Below are 20,381 nucleotides of genomic sequence, written 5' to 3'. Positions count from 1 at the left end.
CTCGATTAACTGAGTCGAACGCTTTACGAAAATCGACAAAGAATCTCTGCTGATATTCACGTTTGATATTTGAACTATGATGACCTGTAAAAGAATTCTCTTTAAGCATAGCAATGCTGTTAGTGTTTGTCACCACATTATATTTTATATACCATTACTTGGACAAGGAGCATGAGACATAAGATTGGAGACAAGCAGAGGACTTTGTTTCTTAGTCCAAACAGCATTGTCTGAAACTCCATGGCAGCAGAACCAAGGAATTGCTTATTGACTTTCGCTACGCCTGGTCTCTGTTTGAGGAGGTGGTACATTGCTACATTTACTTGGGGGTCCACATCAATGACAGGTTGGACTGGTCTTGTAACACAGAGGAACTATAGAAGAAATGGTAGAGTAGACTCTTTCTTCTGAGGAGACTGAGCTCCTTTAATGTGAGAAGTGACATCCTTCACATCTTCTACAACTCTGTGATGGCCAGTGTGGTGAGCTGGGCTGATGACATCAGTTAAATTGAGGCCCACCGAATCAACAGGCTAATTAAAAGGGCAGTCTCATACTGTGGACCCCCTGAAGGTCATAGAGGAGGAGAGGATTAAAACAAAATTGAGTGCCATTATGAACAATGCTGCACATCCTCTCTGTGACACACCAACACTGAGGACTTTCAGTCATTGAATTATTCAGCAGAAGTGTATTATGGGCTCCATCATGTCTATGGCATTACGCCTGCACATTGTGTCTGCTCTGTTATCATTAGCCAAGCCAAACGTTGTTCTACGTATTTTGTGATTCCAATGCGTTTATTTGAGGGGCTGTTGTTGTGATTTGCTTTTATATTTTAAAATTTATTGACCTTCTGTAAGAGCCTAATTTTCCTTAATTAAAGTGTTTTAGATTCAGAAAGAATTCAGACCCCATCACTTTTTCACATCTTGTTATGTTGCAGTCTTATGCTGAAATCTTGTAAACTCATTCATTTCCCTCTTCAAGCAATAAACAATACACTATAATGACAAATAGAAAAAGGGATTTTAGGAAATTAAAAAAAAAACCTGAAATGTCTCTTTGACACAAGTACTCAGACCCTTTGGTATGAAACTGGAAATTCGTCTCAGGTGCATCCCACTCTATTGGTCATCGTTGAGATGTTTCTGCACCTTGTTTGCAGTCCACCTGTGGACAACTCAATGGATTGGACTGATAAAGAAAGGCACACACTGGTCTATAGGAGATCCACAGTTGAGCTAAACCAAGCCATGATATTGAAGGAATTGCCTGCAGAGCTTAGAGAAAGGATTGCGTTGAGGGACAGATCTGGGGAAGGCTACAAAAAAAAAAAAACTCCTGTCTACTTAAAGATTCCCAAGAGAACCGTCACCTTTATAATTCTTAAATGGAAGACGTTTGGAAAAACCACAACTCTTCCTACAGCTGGCCACACGGCTATACTGAGCAATCATGGGAGAGAAGCCATAATAAGAGATGGTCAAGTGAGATGCTCTGGTTGAGCTCCAGACAACCTGTATGGAGATATGAGACACTCATCCAGATTGACAGCCATCACTGCAACACTCCATTAATGTGGACTTTATGACGGAGTGGTCAGACAGAGACCTCTGATCAGTAAAAGACGCAAGGACGCCCACTTGGAGTTTTCAAAAAGGCACCTAAAGGACTGTCAGACTGTGCGAAATAAGAATCTCTGGTCTGATGAAACCAAGATTAGCATTACGTCTGACGGAAACCAGGCACTGTTTATCATGTGCAATGCCACTCCAGCGGTGAAGCATGGTGGTGGCAGCATCATGTTGTGGGGTCGTTTTTCAATGGTAGACTAGACAGGATTGAGGGAAAGCTGAACAGAGCAAAGTACAGAGATACAGTATACTTAACTCTTTTAGGGCGAATGTCGACTTTTGTCAACACAAGTGGTTGAGTGCGGATGTCGACTAAAGTTGACATTCAGAGGCAGAGGGTGGAAAAAAAGCTGTAAACATCGATAAAACGTTATAGGTAGACCCTCTTTGCTAGGAGGACTGTTGGACTCATTGACTTGACATCAAATCCCTGCATGTGCCTGAGTAGCGTAGAGTAAAGAACGTCTAGAATGGCATCGACATCGGGCAACAGAGCAAAGCAAATGCGCAAAGTAAAATACTCTGTACATATTAGTAAATATGTTAATATTATACAAAGTTATTGTCTGTCTGTTATACCTTCATTGTTATCACTCTTTAATTTAATATTGTTCTTAATCAGTATGCTGCTGCTGGATTATGTGAATTTCCCCTTGGGATTAATAAAGTATCTATCTATCTATCTATCTATCTATCTATCTATCTATCTATCTATCTATCTATCTATCTATCTATTTAATTTTTGCAGATTATTGCTGAAACAGACTTTGACTTCCCGTGACCCTGTATTCGGATTCAGCGGGTTAGAAAATGGATGGATGGATGGATGGACTTTGACTTATCGAAATCCGATTTTGATGTAAGTGATCTGGAAATCGAAAACAAAAGACAAGTACCAGCATCAGCTGATCGTAGTGCTGAACACGCTTGTGTAGAGATGCACCTACAGCAACGTTCGCCCGAGAGGCAAAGCTGGCTACTTGACTTCATCTAACGACATGGCGTGCTAGAGGACACTACAGATTACCAGCCACTTGACTAATTTAAGCTGATTTTTCCCCAGAAAGTGACTTTCAGTTTATAGTATGAGTGATGAGATAAACATCCATCCGTCCATTATCCAATCTGCTATATCCTAACTACAGGGACACGGGGATCTGCTGGAGCCAATCCTAGCCAACACAGGGCACAAGGCAGGAAACAAACCCCGGGCAGGGTGCCAACCCACCGCAGATGAGATAAACATTTATGTAATAAATAAGTATATTAATTTACATACTGTAGAGGCTCATGGAACATAAAACAGAGTGACATTTGTCATAAATAACGAGTTTTTTGGAAAAATATTCAGCCCTGAGACAAAAGGGAAAAAATAATAATAATTAGCTGCGAAAGAGTTAATGAAAACCTGCATCAGAGCATGGTGGATCTCAGACTGGGCTCAAGGTTTGCCTTCCAACAGGACAATAATGACAAGCAAAAACCAAAGACAACACAGAAGGGGTTTAGGGACAATTCTGGGAATGTCTTTGAGTTGCCCAGATTTAAACCTAATCGAACATCACTGGAGAGACCTGACAATAGCTGTGCAACAATGGTCTCCACCCAAACCTGACCGAGCTAGAGAGGTTCTTCATGAGAGGAAAGGCAGAAAATCCCCAAATCCAGATGTGTGAGGCTTGTCACGTCAAATACAAGAAAGACTCCAGGCTGTAACTTCTCTAGAAGGGGCTTTGAAGAAGTACTGCGTGAAGGGGCTAAATAGTTGTGTCAATACGATTTAAGATATTTGCATAAGCTTTGTCATTCTGGGGTACTGAGTGTTGTTTTATGAGTGAAAAATATGAATTAAATTTAATTGAAATGATTTTAGCATAAGGCTGCAACATAACAAAGGATAGAAAAGTGAAGGGGTCAGAATGGCTCCTGAATCCACTATATGTACACACACACACACACACACACGTATTATCTGACCATGATTACAATTCTGATCCCATCAGCAGGATAAGAATCATCTCAGAATGGGATGGTACTCATTTACATTCACTTATGTGGCTGATGTCTCTACCCAATGTGAGTTACAACATTTCTGATACAACTGACTCCATTTCTTCTGGTTTTCCAATTGAAGCGCAGGGTCACATGGTGTCAGTAGTGGGATTTGAATCCACAACCTCAGGGCTTGTAATCCAAAGTCTTAACCACTAAACCACCCTCTTATATACAAACACATCCACCTTTAAGACGGCCTAGAACTGACAATTAAACTACCGTATATACTCAAGGATAAGTTCTCTCACGAATACGTTGGGACTTGATTTTACCGTATAATTTCTGGTATTTTATAATGTCGGTCGTATAAGTCGAATGCAGAAAACTCACGCTATTGGTCCAAGAGATTATGATATGCTAACGCCCACCTGAGAGAGTAACCACGGAGCACATGGCCTTTATTTTTGTATGTATTGCACCTACGTGACCACACGGTAATACCCATTTGCACTGATTTGTGTCTTTTGTATCTCACACCCTCATACATCTTTATCGTAAGAGCATCCCTTATCTACGATGGAGTGTTCGATCAGTCATTGAAGTGGTGAAAGAAATTGGTAACTACACTGCCGCAACAAAATTCGATGCTTCTGAAAAACTGATGTGAGATTGGAGGAAGCAAGATGTAAAAAAAAAATGAAGTGTCACATTTTTGAATGGGCGTATAAATCAGGGTCTGATTTTATGATCGTTTTTTTGGGTTTCAGTGACCTGACTTATACGTGAGTATATAAAGTAATGTACATGTCTTTTGAGTTGGGTAAGAAATGAGAGCTTCTGGTCGAACAAAAGTCCACAGAGATGAAAAAACAGTTTGAGGTTCAAACAAGAGGATGTTGTTCTACTTACTTTAGCAACTATTTTATCGTACCATTAATCCAAACTTCTTTAATTGTTTCAGTAATTTTAGGATAATTGTTACAGGGTTAGATAAACAGTATCAACTCTAACAAGCAAAGAGTTTTACGTACCTGCACTTCATCTGTACCACCGAGGATAAAAACGTCTTTTGAGTCTCGATGAGGTAGAACGACAAATTCCATTGACTTCCATGAATCTTCCACCTAAGTCAGTCAGACATTATAGACTATATTAACATCACAAGTCAACTGACCAGCATTGATTCTGATGAGTAAAAGCCTACAAATGTCATGAAAAAGGAATTCTGGAAAACAAGAATACTTTGGATATCTAGTGGCACACTTTTCTTTTGTGCAGGATGTGTTGTTAGCTTTTGGGTTTTGTGACGTTCTGAGCACTGAGTAACTCCGTGGACTAGAACTGGTTATAGAAATTTAAAACAAAGTAACTTAATTGCTAGAAACCCCTCAGACCCGTAGGTCTTGACTTATGCTGCACATCCATAGGTAGAGGGCAGGAATCAGTTGTAAATGTCGACAAAACCCGCCGTTATGTTACAGTTCGACTCTCTTTGCTAGAAGGAAGGGTAGCTTCGTTGATTTGACTTGGAATCCCTGAGTGCGCATGAGTCGCGAAAAGTAAACAACTTCTAAACTGGCATCGACATCCGGCGAGAGGACAAAGCAAATGCACAAATCAAAATACTCCATGGACGACGTTTTGCATATTATTTCTGAATCGGACTATGACTTATCAGGCTTTGATTTTCATGCGAGTTGACCTGGAGATCAAAAAAGAAATGTGAGGTATCAACATCACTTGATCGGTCCCCAGCTGAATATGTTCATGTAGTTGACGCGCCTACGACAATGTTCGCCGGGGGGCTGCCGCTAACGATGACAAGAGGTATAAAACATAATTTCATCGTATTGTCGGTGGAGTCCATTACAATAGGAAGCTTGTCTCCCTGCAGTGCCACACAGGTTTGTTTGTGTTGGGGTTAGGGGTTCGCTGACGCCCCTGGTTTCATCACTATATACGCCTAAAAGGACCGGAAGCGGGCAAGAATAGCTTCCGGGCCATGAGGGGGCAACTGCCCTGGAACAGGAAAGGACCACGGAAAAAGAAGAGACAAAGGATTATAACTCGTTGGGACCCGTGGCCACCGCCAGAGGGCACCTTAAACCTCGTGGGACCTGGAAATAGTTACTTCCGCCACACTCTGCAAAATGGCGGAGGAACCTTCCAGGGATGCCCAGAGTGCTTCCAGTGCAAAGGGCAGCACTTCCGCCACACCAGGAAGTGCTGCCGGATGGACGTCATCAGCCACCTGGAGCACATCCGGGCAGGAATAAAAGGGGCCGCCTTCCAGCAATCGGGGAGCTAGAGTCGGGAGAGGGAGCAGGACAAAGCTCCCAGGAGGAGATTGGCAGACAAGGACAGAGATATAAAGTCGAATTCTGGTGATTATTGCTGTGTGCATTGTGTGGTGTTTTGGACTGTGTTTATTTAATGAATAATAAACGTGTGACTTTTATAAAGATGTGGTCTCCGACTGGTGGTGTCCGGGCAAGTCTCACAATATATATACTGTATATATATATATATATATATATATTTATATAGTCAGAGATGGCTGGGGTGGCGACCCAGCCTGGACGACAAGGAAGACCGGAGGAGGACTTACGCCTTCCCCAGACCATGTGGGGGCGACCGCCCTGTTTCCTTTGGGGGCCACGGGTACAGAGCTTTGAAGCTTAACCTTGTAGGGGCCCTGTGGTCACCGCCAGGAGGCGCCCCTATGCCTTTGGAGCCCTGGACCTCAGCACTTCTGCCACACCTGGAAGTGCTGGGGGGAAGAGGAGCAGGGACACCGGGAGTGCTTCCAGGGATGCAGCCGGCACTTCTGCCACACTGGGACGTGTCGGTGGAAGATTGCCGGGACACACCTGGAGCACATCCGGGGAGTATAAAAGGTACTGCCTCCCTTTATACAATGGCTAAAGTCGGGTGGAAGTGGATGAGGTTTTGGAAGAGGCAAGGAGGCGGCCTGAAGAGTGAGAAGGCAGTGTGTGTTGGCCAGGACTTTTGGGGACTTTGGGGTTGTGTGTCACCTTGTAAATAATAGGACTGTTAATAAACATGTGTTGGGTGAAACAACGATATCTGCCTGTCCGGGCCAGTCACCACAACACCCATTTATTTGAACCCGGGGCTGTCTTGGTGTGTTCATGCCGAGGTTTGGGGCTCTCTAGTGTAACCCCCATTGCCTTAACAACAGGAATGTGTTTTGTATCTCACTGATTGCATCCAAGCAAATTTCCACTTATGGACAATAAAGGTAAACTAAAGTAAAACCCAAGGAAGGGACCCACGACAGAACATAACAGCACACGTTAGGTAGCATTAATCAAAATTCTCACCTTTTTCAGAATCCTCTCCAAAGATTCTTCTCCCGAGGCCTGACCTGATACGTCTGTTATTTGTTGAGCATAATCAAAAGCTTTAATTTCTTGCAGGCTTGTAAGACTTATTGGCTGCTCGTACAGTTTGGCTTCCAAAATGGCTTCCAATAATTCCCAGTGTCTTTGTTTCAAGCAAGGATTTCTCAGATTTGCGATTGTTGGGAGCTAAATAGATAAACAGACATGCACAACACAATGTCATTAATTATCAGGTGACATTTAATAGAGCACTTTTCTACTACTTCCATTCATATTTTTTAAATTTACTAGCGAAACAAGCGAACTTAGAATGAAATGGAAAAAAAAACTAAGTAAAATGTTTAAATGTCTAATGTTTCCCAAGTATTTATTTCTTTCAGTTCCTCTAGAATTCATAATGTATGTTATTACTTCTGGTGGCTTATTGTATTATCGTGAATTTTGTGGCATTCACCAGGTACTTTTATTAGGATCATCTACTCCTGCACGTGAACATTAACATATACATACACACACACACAGATACAGAAACACACACACACACGGATCCTATCCAGTGTAAGGCATGACGTCCCTGCTGGATTGGGCTCCCTTCTAGTTGTGTGGCCAGGTGGCACAGGAAGAAAACGGACTTGAAAAGAGCCAGGAGGTCCCATGCCTACACAAGGTGTGCCAGGTATTGTAGTCCTGGAGGACAGCCTTCTTGACTCCTGTGGGGGAGCTGCAGGATTTGAAAGTTCCTACTCCATTGGGCTCCAAATCAACCTGGAAGTGGGTTAGACATCTATTCACAACTGCGTCTTTCAAGAAGTCTTTCTTTCTTCTTGATTTCTGAATTCCTTTCTCACCGTTTTCCATTTCTATTCTTACACCGCCGTAAGCTACAGTGTGCGTCAGCTAGTAATAATAATAACAGCAGTAATTCTATATATATAGCTATTTCTCAGAACTCAAAGCATTTTTCATAGCGAGTGGGGAGCCACTTCCACCACCACTAATGTGTAACAACAAAAACAACATTTATTTCTATCACACGTTTTCGTACAAATGATGTAACTTAAAGTGCTTTACTAGATGAAGAAAGAAAAAAGAAAAAATATAAAAATAAGATTAGGCAATACTAATTAACAAAAAAAAAAGTAACGTCCAATGGCAATGGAGGACAGAAAAAACAAAACAATAAACTCCAGAGGGCTGGAGAAAAAACAAGCAAAATCTGCAGGGGTTCCAAGGCCACGAGACCACCCAGCCCCCTCTAGGCATTCTACCTAACAGAAATGATCTCAATCAGTCGTCATGGATTTCAGGCTTCACATGCAAGTATTAGACAATGATGGTCATGTGGACCTCCATCCTTCAATCCACCAATGTAGGGACTGCACGGTGCTTTGATGGGGTGGTGATGGTGCAGATCACAACAACACAGAAAACCGGAAAGAGAACAGCAGAGAAAGTAGAGCTGGGAAAGCTTTACAGGCAGTCCAAGCCAAACGATCACCAAAGTGAAGACACTTACTGACCCGTCCTCATATGTAGTTATTCTTCTCCAGTTTTGATGTCACTACACTGGTTACCTGTGTCATTCAGGATTGACTTTAAAATTCTGCTTATGGTTTATAAAGCCTTAAATAGTCTCGCCCCATCTTATATATCGGAATGTCTGACACCTTATATTCCAAATCGTAACCTTAGATCCAAAAATGAGTGTCTCCTTAGAATTGCAAGAACAAAACTTAAAAGAAGTGGTGAGGCGGGCGGCCTTCTGCTGCTATGCACCTAAAATCTGGAATAGCCTGCCAATAGGAATTCGCCAGGCTGATACGGTGGAGCAGTTTAAAACACTGCTGAAAACACATTACTTTAACATGGCCTTTTTATAACTTCAATTTAACTTAATTTAACTTAATCCTGATACTTTGTATGTTCAATTTCTATCGTAATAATTACTCATGGTGGCTCTAAAATCGGTACTGACCCCTACTCTCTTTTCTGTTTCTTTTTCCGGTTTCTTTGTGATGGCAGCCTGCGCCACCTCCACCTACTCAAAGCACCATGATGCTCCAACAATGATGGATGGATTAAAAGGCAGAAGTCTACGTGACCATCATCATCATCAAGTCCTTCCGTGAGAACCCTAAATCCAAAGAGGACTGTTTCATATATGTTAGGTATAATGCCTGGTCTGGAATCCCTACAGATTTTATTTTTTTCTCCAGCCGTCTGGAGTTTTTTTTGTTTCTTCTGTCCACCCTAGCCATTGGACCTTACTGTTATTCTATGTTAATTAATGTTGACTTATTTTATTTTCTTACTGTGTCTTATTTTTCTATTCTTTATTATGTAAAGCACTTTGAGCTACTGTTTGTATGAAAATGTGCTATAGAAATAAATGTTGTTGTTCTAACCTCCTGTATTAACGATGAAGGACGCACATAAATGAAAAGCAGCAAAAAGATTGGTCTTACCTTTTCTCTCATCTGTTCCACTTTCCCCTTTAGCTTTGGCACTGCATTATTTGGAGGAAGCCCCTTTTCCAGTTGAGTCACAATCTTTGCATATTTTGTCACTTTCACAGTCAGTTGCTCTGGGTCTAGCAAATCAAACCGGCTCTACAAAACATAGAAGAAAAACATCAATGAAATTCTGTCTTCAGTCTGACTTATTTCCTGCATAAAAATGATTGGTGTTTCTAAAGTTATTTTTTTAACAGTTGGCACACAGATAGATTAAGAGATTCACTCAAAATGACAGAGTCAGATTGCAATGGGAGAGACCAACTAGACTGGTGTTTTCCAACAACTTGGTCTTGGGATGCTGTTGTTTATGATGTTAGTAGGTTGTGGTGAGCTGCGAATTGGGTCACGTAGTTGGGTATTAGTGGCTCTCAGCTCTGATGATCGTTCTCAGTTCAGCAATGCAGACCTCCTGTCACGTAGTTGAGTGCTAGTGGCTCTCAGATCTGACGATCATTCTCAGGTCACCAATGGGGACCTCCTGCTCTCACGATAACACTCCTAACCCCTGCCTCAGATGATCGTTCTCAACTCAACAAGGGGGGATTGGTGAGTCACATTGTGGTCTCGGGTTGCTGTTGTTCTAGATGTTAGTAGGTTGTGGTGGTTGCGAATTGGGTCATGTAGTTGGGTTCAAGTTGCTCTCAGCTCTGATGATCAACCTCAGTTCACCAAAGGGGACCTCCTTTCACGTAGTTGGGTGCTAGTGGCTCTCAGATATGACGATTGCTCTCCGTTCACCAATGGGGACCTCCTGCTCTCACGATAACACTCCTAACCCCTGCCTCAGATGATCGTTCTCAACTCAACAAGGGGGGATTGGTGAGTCACATTGTGGTCTCGGGTTGCTGTTGTTTATGATGTTAGTAGGTCGTGGTGGGTTGCGAATTGGGTCACGTAGTTGGGTATTAGTGGCTCTCAGCTCTGACGATCGGTCTCAGTTCACCAATGGGGACCTCCTGTCACGTAGTTGGGTGCTAGTGGCTCTCAGATCTGATGAACGTTCTCAGTTTACCGATGGGGACCCCCTACTCTCACGATAACATTCCTAACCACTCCCTCAGATGTTCGTTCTCAACTCAACAAGGGGGGATTGGTGAGTCACATTGTGGTCTTGGGTTGCTGTAGTTTATGATGTTAGTAGGTCGTGGTGGTTTGCGAATTGGGTCACGTAGTTGGGTATTAGTGGCCTCAGATCTGACGATCGTTCTCAGTTCACCAATGGGGACCTCCTGTCGTGTAGTTGGGTATTAGTGGCTCTCAGCTCTGACGAATGTTCTCAGTTCACCAATGGGGACCTCCTGCTCTCACGATAACACTCCTAACCCCTGCCTGAGATGATCATTCTCAACTCAACAAGGGGGGATTGTTAAGTCACATTGTGGTCTCGGGTTGCTGTTGTTCATGATGTTAGTAGGTCGTGGTGGGTTGCAAATTGGGTCATGTAGTTGGGTATTAGTGGCTCTCAGCTCTGACGATCGTTCTCAGTTCACCAATGGGGACCTCCTGTCACGTAGTTGGGTACTAGTGGCTCTCAGATCTGATGAACGTTCTCAGTTTACCGATGGGGACCTCCTGCTCTCACGATAACATTCCTAACCACTCCCTCAGATGTTCGTTCTCAACTCAACAAGGGGGGATTGGTGAGTCACATTGTGGTCTTGGGTTGCTGTAGTTTATGATGTTAGTAGGTCGTGGTGGTTTGCGAATTGGGTCACGTAGTTGGGTATTAGTGGCCTCAGATCTGACGATCGTTCTCAGTTCACCAATGGGGACCTCCTGTCGTGTAGTTGGGTATTAGTGGCTCTCAGCTCTGACAAATGTTCTCAGTTCACCAATGGGGACCTCCTGCTCTCACGATAACACTCCTAACCCCTGCCTGAGATGATCGTTCTCAACTCAACAAGGGGGGATTGTTAAGTCACATTGTGGTCTCGGGTTGCTGTTGTTCATGATGTTAGTAGGTCGTGGTGGGTTGCAAATTGGGTCATGTAGTTGGGTATTAGTGGCTCTCAGATCTGATGAACGTTCTCAGTTTACCGATGGGGACCTCCTGCTCTCACGATAACATTCCTAACCACTCCCTCAGATGTTCGTTCTCAACTCAACAAGAGGGGATTGGTGAGTCACATTGTGGTCTCCGGTTGCTGTTGTTTATGATGTTAGTAGGTCGTGGTGGGTTGCAAATTGGGTCATGTAGTTGGGTATTAGTGGCTCTCAGATCTGACGATTCGTTCTCAGTTCACCAATGGGGCCCTCCTGTCGTGTAGTTGGGTATTAGTGGCTCTCAGCTCTGACGAATGTTCTCAGTTCACCAATGGGGACCTCCTGCTCTCACGATAACACTCCTAACCACTCCCTCAGATGTTTGTTTTCAACTCAACAAGGCGGGATTGGTGAGTCACATTTTGGTCATGGGTTCCTATCTTCTTATATAATACGCTACCGTGGCTGTCCGTTTGTCTGTCGAGGATTTTAAATCACCTGTAGCTTGTAAACCATTTGACCTGAAATTTGGTACACAAATACTACGTGATGTCTACTATCGGGGTGATGATTGACCTCCAATGTTATTCCTCTTTTTATTTTTATTTTATTGTAGAATCAACTCTCAGCAGCGGCCAACAGGGAGGCTATGCGGCTCATGTGTACGGGCGCTTTCTTATCCCTACCACCTTCACCATCACTTCCCCTACCTCTTCATATCTTAAATGATTCTTGAGGCAGATTGAAGACTTACGCGGCAGCTTAAGTGAAAAATTCAGAAAAAGACGTACTACGTAATTGCAACACAAACACCGACTTAATCAGTTTTAATGCGAAAAGATGCTGACAAAAGAAGAGAAGAAGCTGGCCGTTAGGGTGGAGAAAAGAAGAGCCACTCAGGAAGCAGCAAGCGCATCAACCTCTGAGCAAACGAATGATAAACGTACAGAGAAAGAGGATGAAAACTAGGAATGGTCAAGTCAAGTGTATTCACTGCACGTTATCGTGTGTGCAGTGCGCCGTTACTGGTTGCTTATAATGTTAGTGGGTCGCAGTGGGTTATAAAGTGGGTCTTGCAGTTGGTCATGAGGGGCACACAGCTCTGACGATCCTCCATAATTCATCAATGGGACGCCCCCAGCTCTGATGGATGAGGAGGAGGAGGAGGAAGAGGAGGAGGTTGGGAGCATGCATTGATAAAGGCCGTTGTCATGCCCACCACACAACCAACCACCTCAGGATCCCAAATTAGGAGCCCAGTGTATTGGGGTTCTAGTAAACCCTAAAAGGGGGGGATATATAAAAGTAGATGATTTGCATATATTCAAAGAGAATCATGAGCATATATGAAAATGAGCATTATATCGTAGTGCATGTTAGTATAGTAAGGGTTAAATCACAAAAAGGCCTGCGCCTGGGTATTTTTTTATTTTTCTTAGCAAGCTGGAAACCACCAACATTTCATGAGTTAAGGTCAGGTATGCAGAGAGGGGCTGGCAGGCAGGCAAGCCCCCACTCCTTTTTTTCCAGGTGGCAAACGTAAGTTGAGGACTACAGATAATGGTGGCAAGAACTGGACGGGTTCACGGTGGGAAGAGGGCCTGTCAGGTGACCATGATGGATAAGATAAGGAGCGCTACGCTCATTAGGCTGGGAAATATTGGTGGAACTAATTAGAGGCCATGGAGAGTTGGGAGTCAGATGTGTGGGTTGAGCGAGGTCAGCTTTTGATAACAACTGTAAATAAAAGTAAGGCGCCCCCCTTGCTGGGCGCTCATTTCATTGTACGTCATGCAATAAAGCTCGATTCTGTCTGCACATCCCGAAGTTGAGAAACACTGAACTAGGCCACACTACCAGCCTAATCATTTATTAGAATTTACTAAGCAGACAGCATGAGACCAAAAGTCCACTTGCAGTTCAGATTGAGTGATTGTGTTGCAATCCAAAAAAAGAAAAAGTGCACACATCATTATTAACCTCTGCATTCTAAAGGTATAACTCAACAAAACCTTCATTACTGAGTCGTGCAGTGATGTGCACTGCTACCTCGTGCATCCAGTGCCTTGGCATCAGATCTCGTGCCCAGTCTTTATCTGTATGGAGTTATCATCATGTCAGTGTGGGTTTTCCTCCAGGCATTCTGGTTATCCTTCTAAACGTCCAATGATGTGTGATTTCAAATTGGTGTTGTGCGAGTATCCCCAAAGACATGTCCTCAAAACAGCAACTTTAACTTGGTGCCACTTGGTCTTCAACTTTTGTGTCTAGTCGTCCATTTTTAGCTTTAGAATCTCTTCATGGACCTTTACCCCTTGGAGATTCAAGTGGCTCGATTCATTAAATTGCTCCAACGGAGAGCGGTTGTGGGGTGGAACTGGGTCCACCTTGGAGTTTCAAGCATCTCGATTTATTAACGTTCAGTCAGAGAGCGTGGGGGGCAAAGTTGTGCTGTAGATTGTGCTGTAGATTTGATGGACACATTTGATATTTTGGGTGGCACGGTGGCGCAGCGGTAGCACTGCTGCATCGAAGTTAGGAGACCTGGGTTTGCTTCCCAGGTCCTCCCTGCCTGGAGTTTGCATGTGTTCCCTGTTTCTGTGTGGGTTTCCTCCCACAGTCCAAAGACATGCAGGTTAGGTGCATTGGCGATTCTAAATTGTCCCTAGTGTGTTCTTGGTGTGTGCTTGGTGTGTGTGTGAGCCCTGAGGTGGGCTGGCGCCCTGCGAGGGGTTTGTTTCCAGCCTTGCGCTATATAGGCGCCTGGCCCGACACAGATGGACACTGAGGCACATACAAAATAAATAAACTTTTATTATTTCTTCACCATTGGGGCACATCTTCCCCGCAATCCCCACAGGCACAACACAGTCCCAAGTGTAACACAAACACACCAGAACACCACGCTCCTCTCTTTCTTCCACCACCACTCCTCCTCCTCCTCCCAGGCAACCTCGTCTTCCTCCTCTCGACTCAGGCTCCCGGAGTGGTGGATGCTGGCCCCTTTTATACTCCACCCAGAAGTGCTCCAGGTGTTTGACTGCCGACATCCGGCTGCACTTCTGGGAGTGGCAAATATGCTGCCCAGACAGGCTAAGGAGTCCTAGCTGCAGCACCCCCTGGCAGTGCCTGCTCCCAATTCCAATTCCCATGGAGCCCTGCGGGAAACTGAAGCACCACTCCAACCCCTTGGATTTCCATCTAGCGTCCAGGGGGAGGTATTGCACCGTCCAGGGCTGCTCCCCCTGAATATACAGTGAAGGGGCATCCCGGCCAGGCATGGGCCCCGGCCATCCACCACAACAGTAACAATAAGTTATGTCTGTCTACAATGTCTGCGGTGGGCTGGCGCCCTGCCCGGGGTTTGTTTCCTGCCTTGCGCCATGTGTTGGCTGGGATTGGCTCCAGCAGACCTCCGTGACCCTGTAGTTTGGATATAGTGGGTTGGATAATGGATGGATGGATGTTTACAATGTAACACGCTTACACTGTGATTCAGTTACGACTCCATTTTCAAATGTGACAGAGAACATGGCGGTAGCCCAAGCCTGACTTTACAGTTTTTTTAATAAGCTTTGTCAAATTTTTAAATTCCTTTCTAGCCTTGTGGGAGTAATAAAACCCTGCAATAAAACGGAACTACATTTATTTTTGCCCACTTTATGACTTTTCTAACAGGGCTCAGTGTGAGATCCTTAGAGGAGATGATGAGGTGACGTCAATGCCCCCCACGGGCCACAGAGAACTCGTCTCCTCCTGAACTCGAGCCACACGTGGGGTGGACGCTGCCAGAGGGGCAAAAATGTCCCACTTGATTTATACCGTGCTGAGCAACTGTAAAATTGTCAGGTTTTAATGGAGAATGTATTCTGTAAATCTGTTTTTGTTCACATCATCCACCGGATCCTTTTGCTTTCTCTAAACACTGAGTACCCAATTAATGCCATAGAGTATGCAGCATGCATTTAAAACACACATCCTTGAGTTTATTTCACACATCCTATTTTAAATAATTTGGTGATGGGAAGACGTGTTTTAGATCTATAGTGGATTCAGAAAGTATTCAGACCGCGTCACTTTCTGTCCATTTTGCTGTGTTGTTGGTTTCCTTTTAAACGGATACATTTGTCATTCAATCAACACTCAATAACCCATAATGACAAAGTGAAAATAAATTTCCAGTTTGATTGTGAAGGTCTACAGAAAGATCCTAGGACTTCAAGTCTTGGTTTTAGTCCTGACATGCAGTCTGAAATGTGGGATCTTCTATACAAGCCTCAGTGTCCTTTAAACTGCTGTCATAAGCCTTTAACTCTGTCGTGGCTTCCATGAATGCCCGATTGATGGAGTGTTGCTCAGATGGTCGTCCTTCTAACAGGTTCATCGATCTCAACAGAGGACTTCTGAAGCTCTGCTAAGGTGACCATTGGGTTGTTGGCCACCACCCTGACCAAGGCTCTTCTTACCCAGTTACTCAGTTTGGCCAGATAGCAGCCAACTCTAGGAAGAACCGTGCATGGTGGCTCCAAACTTCTTTCATCTCATAAATATCGAAGCTACTGTGCTCCTGGAGACATTTCATCCCCTTGTCCTGATTTCTGCCTATCCACAATTTGATCACGGAGGTCTACAGAGTGTTCCTTGGACTCCATGTCTTGGTTTTATGTGGGATCTTCTATACAAAGGTCCATGTGTGTCTATCTAAATGATGTCCTATCAACTCAGTTTGCCAAAGGTGGACTACAATCAAGTTCTAGAAACATCTCAAGGAGAATTAAAGTGGACAGGATACACCTTAGCACAATACCTGAGTGCCACAGCAGATTTATTAAAACTCAAAAACTGAAATGTCTTATTCTTTTAAGTATTCAGATCATTAATTCAGTTGGCAGCAATTGCAGCCTTAAGTTTTCATAGAGTCTCTATAAGCTTTGCATACCTGGGTTTGAGCATGTTAATTGCATCCTTCTTGGCAGACCCCCCTGCCATTAGATTGAATGAGAAGCACCTGTAAACTGCCATCTTCAAGACCCTCCATCTGGGCTTTTGGCTTGTCCCAAAGCCCCTGCAGAATTGTCCTGACTGGGTGCTTCAGGTCATTGTCATGCTGAAATATGAGCCATCGCCCCAGTCTGAGGTCCTGTGCACTCTGAAGCAAAGACTTCTCTGTATTTGGCCACATCCATCCCAGAATTCTGACCAGTCTCCGTGTGCCTGCCGCTGAGAAGCACCTCCAAACCATGATGTTGCCACCACCTTAGGGATGGCATCAGCCAGATGATGGTCTTTGACAGACACAGTTCTAAGAGTTCTGCACAAAGAGTTCAGTTATTGTCTCATCACACCAGAGAATCTTTTTCCTCATGGTCTCAGAGTCCTTTAAATGCTGTTGGGAAAACTATGAGTCACAGTTAAAAGTCCTGCCATAAACTGCTGACTGATGAAGTGCTGCTGACCAAACTGGATGAGAGAATCTTTTTCTTCTTCATGCTCTCAAGAGTCCTTTAAATGCCATCTAACAAACTTGTATTCAAGAGTGGCCTTCATCTAGTATGATGCGGCTGCCACCGTGCTTCACCGTAAAGATGGCATTAGGTGGGTCAAAAGTTCAACTTTTGCCTCATCACACCAGAGAATCTTTATCGTCAAGGCCTCAGTGTCCTTAAACTGCCATCATACGCCCTTAACTCTAGAATGGTCTCCACAAATGGCCGATTGATGGGAGTGCTGCTGAGAATGGTCGTCCTTCTAACAGGTTCATCCATCTCAACAGAGGACTTCTGAAACTCTGGTAAGGTGACCATTGGGTTGTTGTTGACCATTGGGCTCTTCTTACTCAGTCGCTCAGTTTGGCCAGACAGCCAACTCTAGGAAGAGTCCTGCATGGTGCCTCCAAACTTCTTTCATTTCATAAATATTGAAGCTACTCTGCTCCTGGGAACATTTTATCCCCTTGTCCTGATCTCTGCCTCTCTGCAATTTCATCGTGGAGGTCTACAGAGAGTTCCTTGGACTTCATGTCTTGGTTTTAGTCCTGAAATGTGGGATCTTCCATACAAAGGTCCATGTGTGTCTTTCTAAATGACGTCCAATCAATTCAGTTTGCCAAAGGTGGACTCCAATCAAATTCTAGAAACAACTCAAGGAGAACTAAAGTGGACTGGATACACCTGAGCACAATACCTGAGTGCCACAGCAATATTATTAAAACTCAAAAACTGAAATGTCTTATTCTTTTAAGTATTCTGACCCTTATTTCAGCTGGCAGCAATTGGAGCCTTAAGTTTTCATAGAAAATCTCTACAAGCGGGCAGCATGGTGGCGCAGTGGCAGTGGGTAGCGCTGCTGCCTCGCAGTTAGGAGACCTGGGTTCGCTTCCCGGGTCCTCCCTGTGTGGAGTTTGCATGTTCTGCCCATGTCTGTGTGGATTTCCACCGGGTGCTCCAGTTTCCTCCCACAGTCCAAAGACATGCAGGTTAGGTGGATTGGCATGTGTGTGTGTGTGTGTGTGTGTTCCCTGCGGTGGGCTGGCGCCTGGCCTGGGGTTTGTTTCCTGCCTTGCGCCCTGTGTTGGCTGGGATTGGCTCCAGCAGACCCCCGTGACCCTGTAGTTAGGATATAGCGGGTTGGATAATGGATGGATGGATGGATGGATCTCTAGAAGCTTTGCATACCTGGGTTTGGGCAGTTAATTCTATTCTTCCTAGGACATCTCAAGGAGAGTTAAAGCAGACAGGATACACCTGAGCACAATACCTGAGTGCCGCCACAAAGCATCTGAATACTTCTAGACACAAGAGATTTCAGATTATGATCTATACTAATAAAAGGCAAAGCCCTCACTGACTAACTGACTCACTCATCACTAATTCTTCTGTAGGTAGAAGGCTGAAATTTGGTAGGCTAATTCCTTACAGCTTACTTACAAAAGTTAGGCAGGTTTCATTTCGAAATTCTACACGTAGCAGTCATAACGGTCGACAACGTCCGCCATGATAAACTTTCTTATTTATGGCCCCCATCTTCACGAAATTTGGTGCTAACCGAAGCCGATGTACGTACTTATTTCGGTGCTATTACGCCACTGTCAGCCACCATATTGAACTTTCCAACGGTCTTTGTTACTTATGGGCCCATCTTCAAGAAATTTGGTACATGGGTTCCCAACGCTAACTGAATCCTACTTACGTACATATATACGTCCATAGCCTGCAGCTCAGTCACCGTGTGAGGCGGCGTTGGGTCCCCCATCCCAACGCCTCACACGGTGTTGGCTGCCTGTCTATATAAGGCTGTCTGTCGGTCTCTTCATTGCCTTCCTTGCTTTGCCACGGGATTTACGTCTCCCTACTGGTAACTACAGCCTTTTTATTTAATCCACGGCTTCTCCGCTGTTTTATTGTTCGTTTATTACGATTATAGTTATTGTGTAGGTATTTTAGACTTACTTTACATTGTTCAGGTACCCATTTCCTTTATCATTCCAACCGTACCCCCATTAACATGTCTATCGAGGTGATCACCATCGATCAAAGAACTGTCACTTACCGAGTGGTTTCCATGCCCGGAGATGGCACCTGCCTTTTCCATTCTCTGTGTTACATATTGCACGGCCATATCAGGCTCACTCTTGATATCCGGAGGAACTTTGTGTCTTATGTATTGAATGACTGGGACAGGTTCAAGGTGTGGACTGATGACGGTACAGGAGATAATTATACTACACAGGAGCACTAGAAGAGTGAAATGCTTAAGCCCTTCATCTATTGATCTGCATGTGAGTTGATGGCTGTCGCTGAATTGTTCGGTTGTCGCTTTCAAGTGTACCAAAATGGCCAAATATTTTACACCTTTCGACAACCACCGATGCCTCTTAAAGATCTTAGACTGACAGGTGACGATTTCAGTAGTGGACACTTTGATGTTTATGAATGTTTAAACTCTCAAAAGCTGGATGTGAAGTTATCGATGAAACTGGTTGTATGCTTACAACGCTTGACAGATGCCAAATGTCTCTTCAACACAAGTCCTACAAATACTGTCATAATTGAAACAAACCAAGAAACTCAAACCGATTATGACAGCAGCAGTCCAAGCTGTGAGATTTGAGACAAGATTACTGTTCACATGGCCGACTGTACGTTGTATTCTCAAGAGTAAGCTCAGCGCACAGCTTGGTCATATTACAACCGGAGGGCCGAACTCACAATGTGGTATACAAAGAGATCCTTAACAAATAATTATTGGTATATTTTCCCTCAGTTTAAAAAGGTTTACTTTACTTCCTAATAAAAATATTAAGGCAGTACTTTGCCGCTGCGAAGCGCGGGTATTTTGCTAGTTTTTAATAAATTTGCAAAACATGTTTTCATTTTGTTATTGTGGGTTAGTGCGTGTAGATTGATGGGCAACAATGGCAGCTTTATCCTTTTAGAATGAAATCTACAACACAATAAGGCATGCAGAGCGTGACGGGGTCCGAATACTTTCTGAATCCACCATATATGAATGTTACAGCACAGTAATGTAGGACTCTTACCTCCATCCATTCAGCCTCCATGATATCCCATTCATCTATAGAGTTCCAAAGGAGCTGTTTAAGCCTGAGTTCTGCATTTAGTTCCTCCAATGCTTCATATTTTGTCACTTCAACCTGATCAATGAATAGAAAAATGTCTGATTAACCAAGAACTTTCATTCATGCTTACTCTCCTAGTAAAGGCGCCCTGGAAAGTAGTAGTGGCGGCAGATTTTTGTTCCAACCCAAACTGTTAATGAGAAGTCAGTTATTGCTCTTGAAGCTCTTATTGCTTAGGCAACTTGTTTTAGGTTTCCTTTTAGTTGCATTGCTTGTTAAGATTGCCCACCCCTAATTGCTTATTTTA

The 20,381-nt window shown here is 43.9% G+C and overlaps 1 protein-coding gene across 1 annotated transcript in view; it reads right to left on the bottom strand.

The window, feature by feature from the left end:
- dnah6 (dynein, axonemal, heavy chain 6) overlaps positions 1-20,381 on the bottom strand; it is a 433,707-nt gene that overhangs the window by 310,402 nt on the left and 102,924 nt on the right. The window contains exons 17-20 of the mRNA XM_039758084.1: positions 20,036-20,149; positions 9,463-9,606; positions 6,977-7,183; positions 4,664-4,756 (exon numbers count right to left, since the gene is read on the bottom strand). Of these exons, the coding sequence (XP_039614018.1) occupies positions 4,664-4,756; positions 6,977-7,183; positions 9,463-9,606; positions 20,036-20,149 (558 nt within the window). The remainder of the gene's footprint in view (positions 1-4,663; positions 4,757-6,976; positions 7,184-9,462; positions 9,607-20,035; positions 20,150-20,381) is intronic.

Source organism: Polypterus senegalus, chromosome 7 (genome assembly GCF_016835505.1).
Source record: "Polypterus senegalus isolate Bchr_013 chromosome 7, ASM1683550v1, whole genome shotgun sequence".
NCBI lineage: Eukaryota > Metazoa > Chordata > Cladistia > Polypteriformes > Polypteridae > Polypterus > Polypterus senegalus.
This window is presented reverse-complemented; position numbering and strand designations above follow the sequence as displayed.